At 35.2% G+C, this 21,332-nt stretch overlaps 1 protein-coding gene across 1 annotated transcript in view; it reads left to right on the top strand.

The window, feature by feature from the left end:
* The window catches only part of DNAH8 (dynein axonemal heavy chain 8), a 134,833-nt gene that overhangs the window by 82,541 nt on the left and 30,960 nt on the right, over positions 1-21,332 (top strand). Inside the window, exons 58-73 of the mRNA XM_082048935.1 lie at positions 192-356; positions 923-1,149; positions 1,531-1,649; positions 5,066-5,169; positions 6,728-6,904; positions 8,247-8,414; positions 9,760-9,972; positions 11,333-11,470; positions 11,801-11,928; positions 12,993-13,164; positions 14,043-14,198; positions 15,727-15,882; positions 18,770-18,952; positions 19,431-19,536; positions 20,370-20,622; positions 20,722-20,912. Of these exons, the coding sequence (XP_081905061.1) occupies positions 192-356; positions 923-1,149; positions 1,531-1,649; positions 5,066-5,169; positions 6,728-6,904; positions 8,247-8,414; positions 9,760-9,972; positions 11,333-11,470; positions 11,801-11,928; positions 12,993-13,164; positions 14,043-14,198; positions 15,727-15,882; positions 18,770-18,952; positions 19,431-19,536; positions 20,370-20,622; positions 20,722-20,912 (2,656 nt within the window). The remainder of the gene's footprint in view (positions 1-191; positions 357-922; positions 1,150-1,530; positions 1,650-5,065; positions 5,170-6,727; positions 6,905-8,246; positions 8,415-9,759; positions 9,973-11,332; positions 11,471-11,800; positions 11,929-12,992; positions 13,165-14,042; positions 14,199-15,726; positions 15,883-18,769; positions 18,953-19,430; positions 19,537-20,369; positions 20,623-20,721; positions 20,913-21,332) is intronic.

Genomic DNA, 21,332 nt, shown 5'->3' with positions numbered 1-21,332 from the left:
CTTCCTGAGTTAGATTTCCTAGTTTTTAATGGTGTTACATGAAGTCTAAATCAGGGAAAAATTTGGTTTTTAATCAATCTAAACTGTATGTATGCAGAGAGAAAGATACAGATGTATGCAAATAGTTACAAACTCTATAATAATTACATCCATGCAATTTATTTTCTTATCAATTTTAATTTTTTAAAAAGATTTCTAATTTATTTCCTCGGGATGAATTGGATGAAATCACTCAAGGATTAATACCTGTGATGAAAAATGAGATGCCTCGATGTCCTCCCACCTTTGATAATCTTTATGAATATTTTTTAAGTCGAGCAAAAAAGAATTTACATGTTGTCCTCTGCTTTTCTCCAGTAAGTTTTTTCTTTATATCTCTTTTCCATTAGCAAGCTATGTTATAAGGTGTGACAGGATTATTCAAGCTTTATATTTTTAAGGAGATTTAAAGATGCAATAAAAGATTAATGAAGTCTGGTTATAATTGCTGAGATAATAGAAGTAATAGTACAGTTGTCAGAACTTAAAAACAAAACAATTACAAATTACACCATTCCTTACATGTTATTTTTTTTTCCTCCTGGTGTATTCTTTCCTGCTACAAATCAATGAACGTATCTTTGTGAAATTCTTGCTTTTTACTTGAAAACAAGAATTGAATGGAAATTAAAATAAGTTAACTGAAGTTTTAAACTGTTAAGAAACATTTATATTTTTCATGAAATTATTTCTTCAAATTTCATAAAATATTGAAAGTTGGAAAATCAGCAAAATACTTCTATAAAAGAAAAAACTGTGCAGGCTGTTCTGAGTAGAAAATTAGCAATAAAAAACCAGACTATTTTATTTTTTCATATGAATTAAACATTTTTATCAATCTAATTAAGAATCATATAATAAATTAATACTTTTACTCTCTTAGGTTGGTGAGAAGTTCCGTGCACGTTCTTTGAAATTTCCTGGCCTCATATCAGGATGCACCATGGATTGGTTCAGTCGATGGCCCAGGGAAGCTCTTATAGCTGTAGCCAGTTATTTTCTTTCAGAATTTAATATGGTCTGTTCTGCAACAGTTAAAACGCAAGTAGTGGAAGCCATGGGTCTCTTTCATGATATAGTTTCAGAAAGCTGTGAGAATTATTTCCAAAGGTAATATTTTATACAAAAGCTATGATTAATCCCTAAAGTGTTGCTGCTGATAGTTTTCTGCCCTTGTGTTGTATGAGTCAATGAGTGTCTTTTAAGGCTAATACAAAAATAAATCTGCTGTATCAATACATGCAAAGGCTGTGGAAAGTAATTACTATTTTGCAAATTCAGTATCTTCATTCCCACTATTCAACAATCTTTAACATTTTTATGTGGATAAAAGCAACGTCATTGGAAATGAGGTTTTGCCTGATGAAGAAATTTGATTTTGACTGAGTTAAAGACTTGATTTATGTAATCTTCTGTTTAATTTCAAGTAATCAAATGGTTGTACATATCAAAAATGTATTAAGTTGATGTTGCCAATATACTGTGTTTTAGGTATCGAAGAAGAACTTATGTAACACCTAAATCCTACCTCTCTTTTGTCAATGGCTACAAAGAAGTTTATGCTGAAAATTTGGAGAGTATTAATGAACAAGCTGATCGTATGAAAGTTGGTAAGCAAAATAGGGATAAACATATATTTACACCTATGGTCTCAAATGATCTGTGTTTTTAATATTAGGCTACTTATTCAGTGATCACTTAAAATCAGTTCTGCTGGATCACAGTTCAAAACTGGTATCATATCAGGACCATTTACAAGCACTCCAGCTATCTCCAGTTCTCAATGATTTTCTTACAAAAATGCCTCAAAGCTGCCAGTTTAATAATTCATCTCAGCATTATATTAAACTTTAATAGTTTCAATTTAGCATTTGCAATAGAAAGTAGCACCTGAAAATGGCCAGAAAGAGCATCTGTGATTTACTAGTGTAGAGGGGGTAGCTCTAAGAACAGTTATTAATTTATTCCTGGATTTCCGTACAGAAATTCACACTATATGATCTGAGCCCTTCACAGTTGGCTTATTTCAGATTTGTGCCATAGAATAAGTAGTTGTTATTTGTGGTAATTTTATAACAAGACATCTGAAATACAGAAAAGTATGATTGAAATGTTCTAGTTTTGGATAACTGTTTGAAATGACCTAATTTTTGGCATTAGGTTGGTACCTATTGCATTCAGAATACTTTTCCAGTTTTCTCCATTTTTCATCTAGACATGCTTTTGTAAATCTTCAAAGGCAATTGAACAGCTTAGGATACTTGGTCTTTATGGGAAAAGATACTGTATATCTAACAGAACAGAGAATTCAACATAAGTTTTTCCATACAAAGGTAAAATGATGTAGCATTTAGACAATGATTAACAATGCAATTGGTGCACTTCACATGAAGAAAATAAAATAAAACTTGTAGGTATTTATTTTATTTACAAACTGCTGAATTAGAGTGGACTGCAGAGGAGTAAATGATCCTCAATATTTTCACCATATGCATTGTTTCCTTTGTATGGATCAGTTGCCAGTTGTAAAAATCAGGACTTGTGATCAGTCCCGCTTTGAGATGAGGATGAAGTCTGAGAGCCTTGAAGATTTGTAAGGGTGGGATATTTTTTTGTATTCTCTCTCCAGTTCTTCTGTTTTCAAAAATAATTTAAAATAATTAACCTAATTTGCTTCAGTACTGTCAAGAAAATTTCACATGTAGATTTTCCTAGTCTCTCACTTGATATTACAGCTAATTCCTTACGTGGTCTTCAAAACAAAATGATCATGTACTTCTTCTACTGCAGCATCTTTATATCGTTGATGCTCAGAAAATCATGTCAGCTTATGGGCAATACTCATGCCAGTTAGAAAATATTCTAAATAGTTTCCCTTGCATAGAAAAGATGTATTACAAAACAAAAATGCCGGTCATCACGGAGTCCAAATGTGCTCCACTGTCTACTGCATGCTAAGGAACATTATCAATAAGTTTGTTACCAGTTATTTAGCTACTGTCTCACATGTCTGTCCTTCAATCCTTAATCTTTCATCACTTAATGTCAACAAGATTTAGAAAGTTAAAAAGACTAGACTTGAAATTTGTTTCAGTTTGTTAGGACATTATCCTGATATGGGATTTATATTTTATATTATTAGACTCTGCTGAGATAATGTCGCTCTTTTCATCTCCTTGTTAGAATGTTTTTCCGTTATGTAATGATGTCTGGGCCAATTCAAGATTCTTGTGAAGCAGCAAAATTATAAGAAATGCCTTGATCAATACTGATTTATAGAAAAGTCACTGGCTCAAGCACACTGAAATTGTGCCTGTCAGCACTGTAATATCTATATGAGAAACATGTTTTGAAAGATAGAAGTAATCTCTTCTCTCCTTTGTCAATTCGGGTGAAAAATCTTGTAAGACAGATGAGGAAAAAACTGAGAACCAACAACAATTACGATTATTTCTGAATGCTTAGCATCTTGTGTCTTCTTCCAGAATCCATCAGGGGAATTCTTGGTAGAGCGCCGCATGTGCAGTCTTTTCATATAAAACTGTGGCTCTACAAGATGTCAGTTTAGCTTTGACATGGTAGGCATATCATCCAGTTGAGCAACTTGTTTCTAGATCTGCTAATTAAAAGTGACAGAAATTACATCCTTGAGATACTGATAGTACTGTGGCTTAGTATCTTAATAAAGAGATTTTTATAATTTTTCTATATTCACTACTTTTCTGTAGTCATCATTCAGACAAGTTACAAAATACATTGACAAGAGATAAAGATTACTTTGATTGTCTCTATAGATTCAAAATATATGCTGACTTTTTAACTTGCTTTAGATAAATTGTAGATTATATCTACAGGGACTTCTACATATTCCCCTGAAAAATACTATTCCTGTTTCTAATGCCTAAATCAGCCATTCCTTTATGACTTCAAGCACTAAAAATAATTATCTGCTGGTATGGTACTGTTGTATTGTTTCTTATGACTGGAAGTATGCAGAGGACCTGAAGAAGCTATAAATGTTTCTTGTCTACAACAGAAATTCTTCAGTTCTTCTTGATCTATGTATTCTCATTCATTGTCCATCTTTCTTTCTTCTTACTCTAGGATTGTAGCAGGGAAAGCCAATGCAGCGAAGGGTGTGGGTTGTTTGTTTGTTTATTTGTTTTTACCGTGAAATGAAGTAACAACCATTTTGGAAATTGCTCTCAGAGGAGTGGGAGGTGGGGGTAGCACATTAGCATATGTTTCTCTATCTTGTATTCATGGTGTGAATTTTGGGGTTGTCCTGTGCAGGGACAGGAGCTGGACTCAGTCCTTGTGGGTCCCTTCCAACTCAGGACATTCTATGATTCTCCGATCCCATGATCCCTCAGAGCATTTTTAGAAAGTGGCATATGCCCGGGAAATGGAAATATTCTGAAACATCTTTCTTGTCTCCCAGACAATGTCTTTCAGTGAATATACCTTTGAACTTTATTGTTAACAATGGCAAAATAGCCTGTCATTTGGTGAGTAATAATAACAAGCCTGTAGAATACCAGTAGCCTGATCATGAGGCAGCTGTCTCAAAAGAACAAGAAATGTTCTAGGGGGGGATGCTTGTCTGTGTGAAATCTTGTAAAAGAAAAGTGGAGAGACATCCCAGAGGAACATTGGACAACAAATGTGTAACTGCAAGTGTGCTCTTGCTCTAGTCCTTAGGGAGAGAGGAAGATAAGGGGAATGTTTCCAGGCAAGTTCTAAGATTTCAAGATTCAGTGATGAGGAAGAGAGGAAAGGCTAGACATGCTTCAGCACACAGTGTGGAGCTCAGGAATAGCCAAAAACTGTGCTCAAATCTATGAGCAAGAATAGTGAGAAAAAAAGAATGCATCAGTGCATGGGAAACACACCCACTTTCTCTCCTTTACACAAACTTAAATGAGAACATGAGGTGCAAAGCATTTGGGATATAGATCTAGAATGTATTATCTCACTAGGTAAAAAATAGTTTTCATTTTTCTGAATTTTATCTTTCACTTAATAGGTCTGTCTAAGCTGATGGAGGCCAGTGAATCTGTTGCTCAACTCTCTCAGGAACTGGCCGTTAAGGAGAAGGAACTGGCTGTGGCATCTGTTAAGGCAGATAAAGTAAGTACTTGAGTGTTAGATAGCAAAAGGTACCAGATAGCACCAGGATATACAGTGGGGTAAAGTGCTATTGCAGAATTTTCTCATAATTTGTACAAGCCAAAAACTGTACATCGTGGTCTAAAATGCGGTTTCACTCCTTTATCTGTAGCATGTTGCTTCTGAATTTGCTGCTTGTTCTTCTCCCATATCTTACCTTCTCCTATAAGCATCAGGTTTCATTTTTTATTTCATGATGTTTTGTGTGCTTGATTGACATTTATTAAATTTGGGGTTGTATGAGCACTTAGTTGCAGATAAGAAGTTAACAGATGTTAGACAGGTATTTACTATTTCAAAATTGCTTAGAAAAAAGAGCATCACAATTCGGTTTCATAGTTGGTCTTTTACATTAACAAGGCATCTGTGTGCTAATGAGATTGGTGGTCTGGTAGAAATCTAGTTTCCAAAATACTCTCTGGAAAGGCATGTTAGGAAATGTATTAATATAGGCATTCTGTTTTCTGAGATACCAGGATGCTCTGGTGCACTGGAGAGCAAACTTTTGGCCAGTGATGGCTAAAGGACTGCCTGCACTCTTTAAGGCCTTTTATCTCATAAAAGAGAAAATTACAACAGAAATGGATGAAATTACACTTCTTGCATTTCAGAAGTATGACAGATACACTGGCATTCACCTTGTTTAATATTTATATTTGATATACATTGTGAAATAGCTCTCTGTCAATCATTCGCATAGCCTCGTAGCTGTTCCAATAGAGCACTACTTATGAGTCATCAGAAATAGAAGACAAATAGTAAAAGAACAGACTTTCATTTAAACTACTTGTAATATTGTTCATATTCTATATATTTCTCTCCGCTAGTACTGAGATCTATAGAAAACCAGAATTGGATTTCACCCCCCAAAAATTGAGGGATTTGAGGGTTTTATGTGTAATTTTTTCTCACAGGTATTTGAGTGCATTATTTATGTTCTTGTAAATGCGTACAGCATGCTAGCCTTGACCCTATAGCTAATACTTGTCAAAAAACATTCTGACACCAACTGTCAGATGCACAAGAGAATTAAAAATAAATGTACTGAAGAACCAGATGCAAATGGATAACTTCATTCTGTGTATTCACATGGGGCTGTTTTTTGAATAGACTAAAAGTGAGTCTTTTTTAGATGAAAGAAGTAAAAGAGAGGCTGACCATTGGTGCAGATGGTTTGCTGTCTTCTGTTAGTTTTATTAGATACACTATTTTTGTTTTTATCTGCAGAATTACAGCAAAAAAACAAATACTTATTGTATTGAAAAACTATAGGTTCAAATAAAAAAGAATTCCATCATAGGATAAAAAACTGGCTTTAAAAACCACTGGAAGGTCTTCTGTCCATTATAAAAATAACTCATTTTTTACTATCCAACTCCTGCTGAAATATAGTTAGGGTTAGCTTTATATTTTTCTGCATAATATCTTTTATATACCTGTTTTCTCTTGTGTCTGAAAACTTAATCACTTGTTCTACTGTTTTGATTTACATATTTTCTGTATTTATTATTGATTCCAGGTACTAGCAGAAGTCACAGAAAGTGCTGCAGCTGCATCTAAAGTAAAAAATGAAGTCCAAGGTGTGAAAGATAAAGCACAAAAAATTGTCGATGAAATTGATGTAGAAAAAGTGAAAGCAGAGACTAAACTGGAGGCAGCTAAACCAGCATTAGAAGAAGCAGAAGCTGCACTGAATGTGAGTAAAATGCTTACATTTTCATAAATTTAGTAGCATTTGAGTCACCCATGAAAGAAGGGCTGGAGCTGCCAACATGCTGTTTTCACTTGGTTTTGACTGTGGGTACCAGCTCTTCACAGCTGGTAGTCATGTTTCTGAATATTTATGGATCTCACGTTTTAATTTAAGCACATTATTTTATAGTATTTGATCTGCTTCCCCCCTAATACTTGATCATTATGAAGGTGTAAATCTTTCAGAAAGGTACAGATGTCTTTAGAATATCTGTTATTCTGAATTCAAGAGAATACTTCTTATGCTAAAAGACTTCTTTCTTCATTTTTAACTAGTAGTGGGTTTTTTGTTGTTTTTTTTTTTTTTTTTTTTTAAGAGGAATAAGAGGCTATCTCTTCATCACAAAACATTTAATTTGAAGTGAAAGAGGAAATAAAGGGGATTCAGGGCAATCAGAATCAGGATTAAGAAATTTGGAGGCATTGCTGCACTGCACAGTTTCATTATTCTGCTCTGAACAATTAAAAAGGAAATAACTCTGGGATCAGAATTCAATGATGTACTGTATTTTTATAGTTTATAGTTTTCTAGTTACCAGAATGTATGTAACAAAAAAATATTGAGTGGTAAAAAACAGAAAAGGAACATTGTTTGCTCTTACACTGACATTTAGATGAGATCAATGAAATTTCCAGAAAAGGTCACAAAATTAGCTTATAAAATGTGTGGACTTGTACATTACACTGTGTTTTTTACGATGTGTCTGTAACTACTCCTTCTAGACAGATGGTGGCATGCACGTATTTAGTAGACACAAATTAATGTTTGTTCTGAAGTTTGCAATGATTCATTATTTTCGTATTAGTTACTGAAACAAGCAAAGTGTCAGTGATGCTACTAGAAAATGAGGAGAAAAGCAGTATCTCATACCTATAATAACTTAAAGCCAAACAAAAATAACCAAATCCATCTCGGAATAAATTATGACACTTAACCCTTAAAAATCCAAAATACTATTTTACTAAGGAAACTGCTTTTAATTAAGTCCTATGTCAGTCACTTAGACTGAGGAGTGACATTAATACTGCTGTATTTAGATTTGATCTTTGAGTGATGTCTTTAGCACTGGGAAAATATTCTTGGCTAGTATAGGTTCATTAAAATTATTGAAGTTTCATGAAACTATGAAATTTATTAAAGTAAGCTCAGTTACTCACTTTATTTGTATGTACTTAGTACAAACTTGTGTCCAAGTATGACAAACAAACATTAAAATTGAGATATTGAATGGGAAAATAGAATTATGGTATTGATGCTGAATCCTGTTACATTTTTCTTCAAATAGACCATCAAACCAGTGGATATCGCTACTGTAAGAAAACTTGCAAAACCTCCTCACCTAATTATGAGGATCATGGACTGCTGTCTGCTATTATTCCAAAAGCCACTAGATCCAGTTACCATGGATCCAGAAAAGCCTTGCTGCAAGCCATCATGGGGAGAGTCATTAAAAGTAAGTGGAGTTTTCAAACAGTGCTTCTTAAACATCAGAAATAGTAAATTGCATATCAGAGAATTTATGATGTTGTTTACTCAAAACAGGATGGAATTTTTTAAAAATGCAAACATATGTTTTTAAAATAGGCATAGTATACAAATAGAGTTTATTGGGTAGCAAGTATAATAGGTGGGTGAATTGCTTGGAGACTTTTGCAGTAGCAGCTTTAGATTTTCCTTGTCCTGTTCCTGCCATGTGACCTGATGGCAAATAAATAAATATACCAATCATGCTAACCATACATGAGGTAAGGGTGTTCTGGAAGACACCTCTTTCTCTTTGGGAACTTGTACATTCACATTTAAACAGTCTTTTCTGATCCTCCCAGGCTCCTTGATTGTTTGAAAAATTGACTGAGTAAGAGACAGTAGGTTTTCCCATTCTGCATTTCAGTATTCCTTGGCCAGTCACCCATGTCTTCCTTCTGGACTTGGATCTTCTGTCAGGATGCTAATTTATATAGATGTCTTCTCCTGCTGTTCTTTAACTTCTGTTATTCCTCCGTTAGTGTATCAATTTACCAATATTATTGCCTCAATTTTTTTTGTCATGCAAATGAAGAAAAAATAATATTTTGCATATGAATAGAGCTCTTGTTTTTTATTTAATCTTTTCCAGGAATTAAGAAATCATCAGAACTTTTTTTTTTCCCACCAGCATAATGAAATGGGATAAGTAGTTATTCCATGAATTGCCTTTAACATGTTAAACATTTCTTAGAAAAAGGTTAAAAAGGTTATTTCCAGAAGAATTTAGATCACATTTCACAAATGCGAATAAGTTTTTTGGCATTCCAAAAAAAGTTATAAATGTATCTCTGAGGCTTCATCTTCTTGTTGTTCTTGTGTGTGTGTGTTGTTTTGTTTGTTTGTTTTTATTTGTTTGTGTGTGTTTGTTTGTTTGTTTTTAATGAAATGCTGCTTCTTAAGTGCTATTAAAATCATAGCTTCATAAATAGTTTGGGTTGAAAGGGACCTTCAAATGTCATCTTGTCCAACCTCCCTGCAAAGAGCAGGGAAAATGGCAACACAGGAATACGGAAAATGGAAAATACATCATTAACTTTCAAGCCTAGTTAATGGAATTAACTGTTTAAAACTTCAAAATAATTGAAGGTGTGTGGGAGGAGTAAAACTGAATAGCACACTGATAATATTAGATGTATAAATTGCCTCTTTTTACAGGAGAATTTTAGGAACATTTTTTGTAACACACTCTCCAATGAGCACACTTTTAAATGTAAAATATCTAAATAGCTTATAAATATCCTGTGTGGTTTGTGTTTTGTTTTGTTTTTCAGCTTATGAGTGGCCCATTCTTGCAGAGTCTACAGCAGTTTCCTAAGGATACGATAAATGAAGAGACAGTAGAATTACTCCAGCCTTACTTTAACATGGAAGACTATACACTGGAGAGTGCTAAAAAGGTGTGTGGTAATGTGGCAGGACTCCTCTCTTGGACACAAGCCATGGCAATATTTTATGGTGTTAACAAAGAAGTCTTACCTCTTAAGGTAATACATCATCTCTTGCTTTGTGTTTGCTTTCCATGTAATTTAATTTACTTTAATAGTAGCAGGATTTAAAAAATGTGTTTAGATAACTTTATTCAGACATAATTACCCATATGCATTAGTGGTTACGGATGATAAGAGCAGAAAAACCCTACATCCTCTTGATTCTAGACAGAACACAGAAAAGAAAAATAGCCTAGATTAAAGCTATGTGCTCTGGTTTACTGTGTACAGTGAAATCTGGTTTTGCTCTGTGTTTTTATTATATTATAATAACTTTAAAATTGTTTTCAAAAAGTTGCACCATGAGAGTACCTTCATTTCTTCACTGAAGAATCCTGCAAACAGAGATTTGCAGCTATTTTACCTTGTTTTTGCTTTCATACAATAACTTAGAGGGGGTGGAGGGCTGCTATCTTGCCCAAATACTGACTTTCTGAAGAGATTCAGAACTCACACCAATAAAGGAGTTGCGTTGCAATAATGGGAACCAGATTGAGTAAAACATTTTAAAGAGTAATTTTGACTTCAGTGTGGGTATTCTTTTTGATGTTCTTGAATACAAAATTTTGTCAGAGGTAAAGACCATATAGAAACTCAAATGCAGCAATTGTTGCTTTTTGGATTCTAAACCAACTATTTAATCCCTACGTTTAGGACCGTTTACACCCTCCTCCCACCCCCCAAAAAAAGTAAACCAGGAAAGCATCTGAATGATGTCTCCAAATCTTTTCCACATTTTTTGTCACTGGTAGAAGTGTTATTTACAAAAGCAACAGTAATGCATGTGGATGAATTAAAAAAATATATATTTAATGAATTTCCTGTGTTCAGCACACATATTAGTTTAGGAGCAATGGGAAGATTCACTGTTTTAGAACCATGGTTTTCTAGTGAGTAAAAGCTATATTGCGAGCTGATAAAGTACCAATGTCTTGTTGTGATTGTTGATCACTACAGAATGTACAAATAAAAAAAGAAATAACATAGCATATAATCAAGGAAGCAGCAAGAATGTTGAGTGATTGCTCCTCTTGGCTAATCAGTATGTACAGATCAGAAAACTTACTTCCTTAATCAGATTCTTCAAATATATATTTTTTAAAAACTAAATTAAGTTGACAATATATAGTAGGAACCTTGAGTACTGCTTTGTTATTTAACAACAACAAAAAAATCTGCAGTATATATGTCACGTAGTTTTCAGATTGAATGTTTTTATTATTTATATAAACAATAAAATAAAATTATTTTGATGTGTGATTGTGTCATTATTACAAACTCAGTAGGCTTAAAATAATTCATCAGAGTAAATTCACATCTTGTATGATTATTGTTTTAATATTTCTTCTCTTTGCAGGCTAACTTGGCAAAACAGGAAGGCTACCTGAAAACAGCTAATGCAGAATTAGCAAAGGCTCAGGAGGTATTAGATGAAAAGCAAGCTGAACTGGATAAAGTGCAGGCAAAGTTTGATGCAGCAATGAAGGAGAAAATGGTGAGATAAAAGTATTTTCATATTATGAAAAATGTTTGCATATTATACTGTTATGTAATCAGGAGTTGATACAAATATACATTTAGGGGCCTCCTACCTTGAATGACATGAATGAGGTTTCGCTATAAAAATATTTATATCTATGTTCTCTCATATTTCCTTCTTTTCGTGAATAGGAACATATAAGACAATAGATGCACTTAGAGTTTAAATTAGTTTAAAATAAGTAAAATAGTCATAACATATGTAAGAGGATTAAAAAATATAAAATAACTGTCTAGTTTTTTTTGCATTCTGTTAATAAATTAGGAACGACTTTTTTAATTTTAGGACTTACTGAATGATGCAGAAACATGCAGAAGAAAGATGCAAGCAGCCTCTATGCTTATAGATGGACTGAGTGGAGAGAAAATTAGGTGGACTCAGCAAAGTAAAGAATTTAAAGCTCAGATTAAAAGGTATCAAATTCATCTGAGGAAAAAAAAGAAGTGTAAAAGCTGAAGAGCTAGTAAGCTAGTAACATTACACCGCATTCCGGTATTTCCAGTGGCTGGGAGGTAGGGATGATCTAAGGTTGACACTGAGAATGAAAATTGAAGTATTCCTAGCCTAATACCGGATTGGAAAAGAAGCATCCCTTTTGATATTAGTTATGGCATATTTGAATAAAAGGAGGTAGCTGAGAGACCAGATGGTAACCCTTGTCTTATAGTCTGTGTGTTGAAACACATGTGGGACAGCAGGCCTTATTCTGAGAAGCCTGGGAGTCCTCATTGTGTTGCTGTCCAAATGACAAAATGTTGAGCAGCCTAGGAGCCAGACATCAGGAAACCTGTCAGATCAGAGATTAGCCAGAAAACAGGAAACCTGTCAAAATAGTTGATGATAGTAAAGAACCTGAATGTTTAGGCCCAGCTTCTCTGGAATGTTTCTGTTTCCATAAATTTCATAGAATCATAGAATGTTGGAAGGGACCCACAAGGATCATCGGGTCCAACTCCTGTCCTTGCATATGACAACCCCACAGTTCACACCATGTATCTGAGGGCGTTGTCCAGTCTCCTCTTGAACACTGTCAGGCTTGGGGCTGTGACTACCTTATTGAACTCCCTCCCATGACTACCTACCCATTTCTAATGGGCAAATTGGGCATTTCTGGTGACATCTGCTCATTCCAAGAGAATCAAACTTGTATCTTTTGATAAATACTGTATTGCAGACATATTTTTAAGAAATAAATCAATTTCTTTCTTCAGTTATGAAATAAGGAATGGTTGTCATCAGGGCTTTATTACTTTGTAGGGGTGAAGATAATGTTTTCATACAGTGCTACCCTTAAGTTTTACCACAAAAATATTTTGGAAAAAGAAAGAAACTTTTTTTCGTTGACAAAGAGCAACAGTTCTCACCTGAAATTGTCCTCAGAACAGGCATCTTCTTATGTTTCAAAAGCTAATTGTCTAAATCAATAGAAATTGAAATTGTACATCACCTTCTGTTTATGGCTCTGTTCCTTTTCTAGACTTGTGGGAGATGTACTGCTCTGCACAGGTTTTCTTTCATACTGTGGGCCTTTTAATCAAACCTTCAGGAACCTTTTGCTTAAAGATCTATGGGAAGCAGAGATGAGAGCCCAGAAAATTCCCTTTACTGAAAACTTGAACCTCATTTCTATGTTGGTAGATCCGCCAACGGTAAGTTCTTGGTGCTTGATGGGTTTCATTTTAATGTAAGTCGACATATTCTGTGACAGTTAGCCAGCATTGTCTTGCTTAGAACAGAACCCCAATATTGCTGTGCAGTGCAGTTCTCTGGTTTGCAAATGTTCTTGGTAATTTCTGCTGAACATCTGAGTACTAAGCAATGCTTAGATAGATAAACAAGTTATATATTATAAACAAGTGACACATTATACAATTAGACAATTGCCAGTAAGACAGTGCACTTTCAAGTATCTTGAGAACCTATCACCACAGCTATAGATCAAATATCTGCTAAAACAGTAGATTTGGTTGTTAGCTTTTGGTCCTGTCAATATTATCTCTGTCTGGTTTCAAAAACAAATTTTATATCAAAGAGAACATTTAAAAAAGAATGCATGAAGTCTTCTGAATGAGAAGACAAACAGAGGACATTGCCAGAATCTTCAAATTTCCTTCACTAAATGTTAAGCCTCAAATCTCTTTTAGCTTGGTTTTATCTTAACTGATCTCAAATGTTAAATTGGACTGTCCAGTGCCTTTTGACTTTCTTACCCTTTTAAAATAGATATTTATTTATCATTCTGTATGGTTAAAAACATCCATAAAAATAAAATCCTGGAAGTATTTGTCCATTTGCATTAGTCACTTTTCAGCAGGTTCAGATATGCATCCCCTTTCACTTAATGTCCCCATTATTTCTTAGGACAATCATAATTGAAGGATAATTCCAGTGAGATTTTATTCCAAACTACTTAAAATAAATATGTCTCTCTCTCTCTCCATATATCTATATCTATATCTATATCTATATCTATATCTATATCTATATGTGTGTGTGTGTGTGTGTTTTGTTTTTTTTCATTCTTCAGATTAGTGAGTGGAATCTTCAAGGGCTACCTGGAGATGATCTCTCAATTCAGAATGGTATCATTGTCACTAAAGCAACTAGATATCCCCTTCTGGTAGATCCACAAACACAAGGAAAATCATGGATTAAAAAGAAAGAACAGGATAATGAATTACAGGTGAACAGTGTTTTAAGGAATAATGTACTGTATTGTATTCCTTCAAACATTATGGCTTTAGGGTGTGCCTGCATTTTGAGTCAGTGTAACTCTTCATATACACATATCTGAGATTAATTTGTATGGAGACTGACAATGATTTAGACGCATCAGCAGGGAACTTGACAAGAGCTGTAAATCTAATTCAAGAACTTAGAAAGGATTATATAGTAAGTAAATACTGGTATGAAATCTAGCAAAAAGTATGAAAGAGAAGGAGGTAGCCTTGTGTTCAAAATTGGTGAGTACATTTCCTATATGGAGGTCAAAGTGGTGAAAAGTACAGCAAAAGGGCATAATAAATTATTAAATGAGACTAAATTGGGCAACTGTCGGTAAGATTGCAGACAAAGGCAAAATAATTTACAACTTTGAAAAGGTACTCTTGATTTGTTTTCTTATGTTTAAATGGAATTACCTATATTTCAATTTGCGCTTATCTCATTGTGTCCTGTTACTGTGTGCCACTAAGAGAAATCTGTCTCCCTGTTCTTCATTCTCACCCACCAGGTATTTATAGACATAGGTAAATATCCTTGTGAGCCTTCTTGAGGATAAATAATCCCAGCTCTCTCAGCTTTCCTCATATGTCAAGTGCTTCAATCCCTTAATAACCTTAGTGGTCCTTCTCTGGACTCACTTCAGTGTCTCTCTTACACTGGAGAGCCCAGAACTAGATGTAGGACTCAAGATATGTGTCTCCAGTACTGAGCAGAGGGGAAGGATCATCTTCCTCAACTAGCTGGGGATGTTTTTCCTAATGCAACCCAGAATGCTGTTGGCCTTTGCAAAGGCAGGTTGCTGGCTCACGCTCAACTTGTTGTCTACTAGGACTCCAAGGTCTTTTTCTGCAAAGCTGACTTCCAGTAGAATGGCCCTATGTTATACCTGTAGAGAAAATTGTGAAAGTAATATGAGAACTTTCTGAAAGTTGAAATGTAGGAAGCAATAGAAAACTAGTGTTTTATTTATTTATTCGTATCTTTTAATGATTTCATATATTATTAATCCCATTTCATGATATCTCAAACATCTGAGTTCGTAATATTGTAACAGCAATTCTTCTGTTAGGCTGAGTTCAGGTTTCCAGAAAGAATTTCTCAAACTTTGAAGCTAAAATTAGAAAATTTAGTCCTCAGGGCATAGGATAGAAAATTAAAAGTTAAGCATCTATGATTTCAAAAATATATTTAACATCTTCACTTCCCAATAAACTGTACCAGTTTTACTTGGTACATTATTACTCTTACAATGAAGTTTTGGAGATTCCATTATAGTCAATCTTTTAATTTACCTTTATACGGTACTTTTCATGGAGTACACAAGAAGTATTTCTGCATAAATTGCAGTATGGTCAACATTTATTGCTTTCTTTAAAATGCAGCTAACAAAAACAATGAAAAAATTGCATAGTTAGATCTGTGATTTTCATGTAAGACTTTAAAGAAATTTGGTTGTCCTTATATTGAATTATAATTTTCTTTTTGAGGTAACAACTTTGAATGACAAGTATTTCCGTACACACCTAGAAGATAGTCTTTCACTGGGACGATCACTTGTGATTGAAGATATAGGGGAAGAATTGGATCCAGTCCTTGATAATATATTAGAAAAGAATTTCATCAAATCTGGAACTTCTTTTAAGGTTAGTAATCAAACAAAAGACCTGAAATAAGTGGCTAGCTTTGTGATGAATGATATTTTACAATTGTATTGCAAACCTCTGCTGAATCAAATAAACTTTGTGTTCAGTAGTGTAGTGTGAAGAGTCAAACTGAACTAATAAAATGCAGGAGACAGGGTGTCAACTGAATAGTAAGTTCATGAGTCTCATATTTGAGTTTAACTATTGAACTTACTAGTGAACATTCCAAACTGGAATCAGTATGTTTATCCTATTGAATGCTTACAATACTTTCTATTGATTTTCAAGCAATTTCATTTTTCACCCTTTAACAGAATCAATAGATTTGAAAAGATCTCTCTCTTCCTAATGTGGAGTACTGGGATCTAGCTGGTATTTGCTACTCCAGCTAGATCCCTACAAGTTAATGGGGCTCCATGAGATTCGTCCAAGGGTACTTAAAGAGCTAGCTGATGTCATAGCAAGATATCTCTCTGTAATTTTTCAACACTCCTGGGAATCTGGAGAGGTCCCTGCTGACTGGAAGCTGGCAAACGTTGTCCCAGTCTACAAGAAGGGCAACAGGGATGACCCTGGCAACTAGAGGCCTGTCAGCCTCACTTCTGTTCCTGGCAAAATCACGGAGAAGATTGTTCTGGGAGTTATCAAACAACATCTGAATGACAATGCAGTCGTTGGTCCCAGACATCATGGGTTCATGAGGGGAAAGTCCTGCTTAACAAACTTAATTTTGTTCTGTGACAAGGTTATCCACCTAGACAATCAAGGGAAGCCTGTCAACATGATCTTTTTGGATTTCAGTAAAGCCTTTGATATTGTCTCTCACATTATCTTCCTGGACAAGATGTCCAGCATATAGTTGGATGAACACACAATGCAGTGAGTAAGCAATTGGCTGATGGACTGGGCTCAAAGGGTTCTAGTAAATGGGGTTATGTTGGGCTGGCAACCAATTACTAGTGAGGTTCCACAGGGATGCATCTGAGGGCCAGTGCTCTTCAATGTCATTATAAATTACTTGTACACAGGACTTGAGGGAACACTAAGTAAGTTCGCCAATGACACTGTATTGGGAGGAGCTGTTGACACTCTCGAGGGCAGAGATGCCCTGAAAAGGGATCTGAACAATTTGGAGAACTGGACAATCACCAACTGCATGAAGTTCAATGAGGGCAAGTGCTGAACTTTGCACCTGGGACACAGCAACCCTGGCTGTACATACAAACTGGGGAAGGAGATGCTGGAAAGCAGCTCCACAGAGAAGGATCCGGGGGTTCTGGTCGGCAGCAAGTTGAACATGAGCAAACAGTGTGCCCTGGCAGCCAAGAGGGCCAACCGTGTCCTGAGTGCATCCAGCACAGCATTGCCAGCCGGACGAGGGAGGTGATTGTCTCACTCTGCTCTGCACTGCTGCGGCCTCGCCTGGAGCACTGTGTGCAGTTCTGGGCAACACAGGATAAAAAAGATATGAAGCTACTGGAGAGTATCCAGTAGCTACAAAGGCTACAAAGTTGGTGAAGGGTTTGGAGAGCAAGCCATATGAGGAGCAGCTAAAGTCACTTGGTTTGTTCAGCCTGTCGAAGAGGAGATGGAGGGGAGACCTCACAGCAGTCTACAACTTCCTCACAAGGGGAGGAGAAGGGGCAGGCACTGACCTCTTCTCTCTGGTAACCAATGGCAGAACCTAAGGGAATGTCAGGAAGATGTGCCTGGAGAGGTTTAGGTTGGACATGAGGAAAAGGTTCTTCCTCCAGAGGGTGGTGGAGCACTGGAAGAGGCTCCCCAGGGAGGTGTCACAGCCCCAAGCCTGACAGTGTTCAAGAAGAGACTGGACAAGCCCTCAGATACATGGTGTGAACTGTGGGGTTGTCCTGTGCAGGGGCAGGAGTTGGACTCGATTATCCTTATGGGTCCCTTCCAACTCAGGACGTTCTATGATTCACTGACTGTAGCAACTGTAGAATCTTTAATCTGGCATGGGACTGTTTTCTGACGGAACAAGCCAAAAAGCATGAACTTGTATTAATAATATTAAGTATATTCCTAACCTTGAAAAATCATGAGTCTTTCTGATCTGCATTAGATAAAGAAATCACTCCCAAATTTGAAAAACAGACGCGCTTCAGACATCCTGAAATAAAATCATTGCACATGCTGTATATTTCCATATGTATTTTAATTAATTGGCTGGGATATGAGAGAGCTGGTAGACCAGATTTTTGATGACAATGAAAATAAAAGAATTGCTGGTTTTGTGGAGTAGTTTTACTTTCAATGTCAGAGTGAACAATATGCTTAAGGGAGTCATTTGGTCCTACTCTTCTTCAAGTGGCCTTTGAGGGTCATACACAATGCTCAGATTTCCTTGTGCACATGCAGATTTCAAATTAGACTGCTGTAAAAATTTCTATGGAAAACTCTGAATAATTTTATAGTTCCTTTAGAACGGTTCTTTAAGATCCTTTTAGTCCTAATAAATATAGAATATATTTCCAATAATTTATATTCCATTGTTGGATCAAATAATTTCTTTTTTTTCCCTGAACACAAGAACACAATGTGTTCTTCAAAGATCAGTAGTTTCTACCATCTTCATTTGGGGTGTGATTAAAAGCACAAAACCTAAACCAAATGGTTCTGAAGCAATTAATTAGAACCCACAGTGGAAATGATCCCTATGTTTACCTGGAGGGTGATGCCACTTTTATAATATAGCCTAACTGCTACCTTTGGTCATCAGTTGTTGTTTTGATGGCAAATTTGAATTGTGAAATAAGCTTCCTCTCTTTGGCATTTCAAATAATGTGGGCTTTTTTTCTGGTCAGTATTAGTAAGTAAAATAAAACTAGTTTTTCTCTGCTTATCACTATTCTGTCTTACCCCACAGGTGAAAGTTGGTGATAAGGAAGTAGAAGTTTTGACTTCATTTAGACTGTACCTGACTACAAAGTTACCCAATCCTGCTTTCACACCTGAAATTAATGCAAAAACATCAATTATTGATTTTACTGTAACACTGAAAGGACTTGAGAATCAATTACTGAGAAGAGTAATTCTTACTGAAAAACAGGTAAACCAGCAAAACCAGCAGTACACACACTTGTTTGGTTTTTGTTTTGTTTTGGGTTTTTTTTGGTGGTTATTTAACTGGTTTTAGTATGTAGGGAAAAAGAAATGTGCAAATGGAAAAAAGACATCAGCCATTTTCTAAAATTTTGGTCAAATTCAGTACAGAGACTCCCAAATAACAAAAATACACCTAGAGGGTCTTCTACATATGGCTTTCAGTATGACACAAAAAAATAAGCCTACGCATTTGACACTGATAAAGTACTTCAGAAAATACTGAATAAACACTGCTTTAAAAAAAAAAAAAAAAGAAAAAAAGAAAAAGGAAAAAAGAAAAGGAATATTATGCAAACATGTTTTAGATACCTGAAAAAGTAAAATGTATATTTCATGAACTTGAAAAATCAGCAACTGAATTCTAAGTATGACTCACAGTTACAGTCCATAAAGTGTCATTTTCTTGTGTTTTTGAATAATAGGAACTAGAGGCAGAACGAGTTAAACTCATGGAAGATGTAACTTTCAATAAGAGGAAGATGAAAGAATTGGAAGACAATCTTCTTTACAAACTGAGTTCAGTCGAAGGTTCTGTATCAAAGTGTAGAAGAACCAGGATTAAGCAGATTAGGTGGATTAATCTGATGCACGTCACAGCCTTTCCATACAGAAACTGATTTAGCCATCCAAGATACAATAAGAGAATGTTAGAACTTTGAAGTATGGGGATTTAGCGGTGTATGAGGGATTTGATACTGTAGCATACCACTTTATACAACCCTAGACACTAAGTATTTTTAACACCTAAACAAATTTTGTGAAACGAAACAATTTATTGAGAGCTTTCTGCCCCTCCTATGAGATAAGGTATCTCATCATGGACAAATCCTTAACCCATTGAAAATGCAAAATAAAATGGGCTAGCTTAAATGGTGATCAAATTCTCTGCACATGATCAATTACTGTCTTTTTGGTGGATAAAGAAGGTGGTAACTTCCAGCAAATCAATCAGTAAGTACTTAGACGCATGTATACTGTTGTATGACTGTTGCCTTTAGGACCCTAAGTCTTTTTTACTTTGAGTGTATCAATCAACAGACTTCAAAATAATTGAAGTACTATATATGAATATGTGTGTTACATGCATAACAAAGTTGACTTCTCTAGTATATGCTACAAAGCTGTTGCTATAGATACATTCATGTTGGTGTAGGGTGAATGCATTTAACATGTTGAATATAAAAATAATTTTTAGTGCTACATATCCTGTTTGGTCTCCATTTGAAAAGCTTCCTACAATTCAGTAAATAATTTCCAGTTGTTAGAAATAGTTTCTATACTTTGGCCTTTAAATTTTTACACATATAAAGTGAAAAAAAAGTTACAGAAATGTCCTAAACATCCACTATTTTACTTTTTAGGTTCACTAGTAGATGATGAATCCGTGATTGGTGTTCTGCAAACAACTAAGCAAACAGCTGCTGAAGTAGCTGAAAAGTTGTCTGTAGCAGCAGAAACTGAAGTGGAGATTAACGCTGCTCAGGAAGAATATCGACCTGCTGCTACACGTGGAAGCATTCTTTATTTTCTTATTACAGAAATGAGTTTGGTCAATAATATGTATCAAACTTCACTGGCTCAGTTCTTGAAGTTATTTGATCAATCCATGGCCAGGTAGGAAGACACAGACTTTTCTGCTATTCAGATAGCTGTATTTCAAATGTATTTGCTGTTATTAACATGCTTTCTTTGTGCTTCGTTTTCATGATTCAGATCTAAGAAGTCTCCTGTACCTCAGAAAAGAATCTCAAACATTATTGAGTATCTTACCTTTGAAACTTACTCATATTCTGTTAGAGGCTTGTATGAAAACCACAAATTCCTCTTTGCCCTCCTCCTGACATTAAAAATTGATCTTGAAAGGGAACATGTGAAAAACAAAGAGTTCCAGACATTCATTAGAGGTAAGTTTAAATATTGTGTTATATGTAGAGATAACTTCAGCTTTTTAAACTTTTATATAATTTCAAAGTATGATTTTTTTTTTCTTGGCTGCATGGTTTCTACCATGCATTTCTGTGGGAGCTGCCTCTGTCCTTATCCCTGCTGTGATCCAGTGAATTTAGATGCAGTTTGCCAGTTCTGCCTCTGCCATTTACCCAGGCTGTGTTCTGTCCTGAGATCAAGATGATAGTTGTTCTTCTCTCCATCAATTGGTTAAATAATTGTGTATTTTTGCGTTATATTTGGAAACTTTTTTTTTAATCAATTAGGTGATTTCTTGTTCCTTTGCTTCTCTTCTTTGATGGAGGTGAATAAAGGTGGAGGTGAATATATTCTAAGTTGCCAGAACTCCACACGAAGTCCAGGGAGTGCTACAGACA

This window comes from Streptopelia decaocto, assembly GCF_964273445.1.
Source record: "Streptopelia decaocto genome assembly, chromosome: 3".
Lineage (NCBI taxonomy): Eukaryota > Metazoa > Chordata > Aves > Columbiformes > Columbidae > Streptopelia > Streptopelia decaocto.
This window is presented reverse-complemented; position numbering and strand designations above follow the sequence as displayed.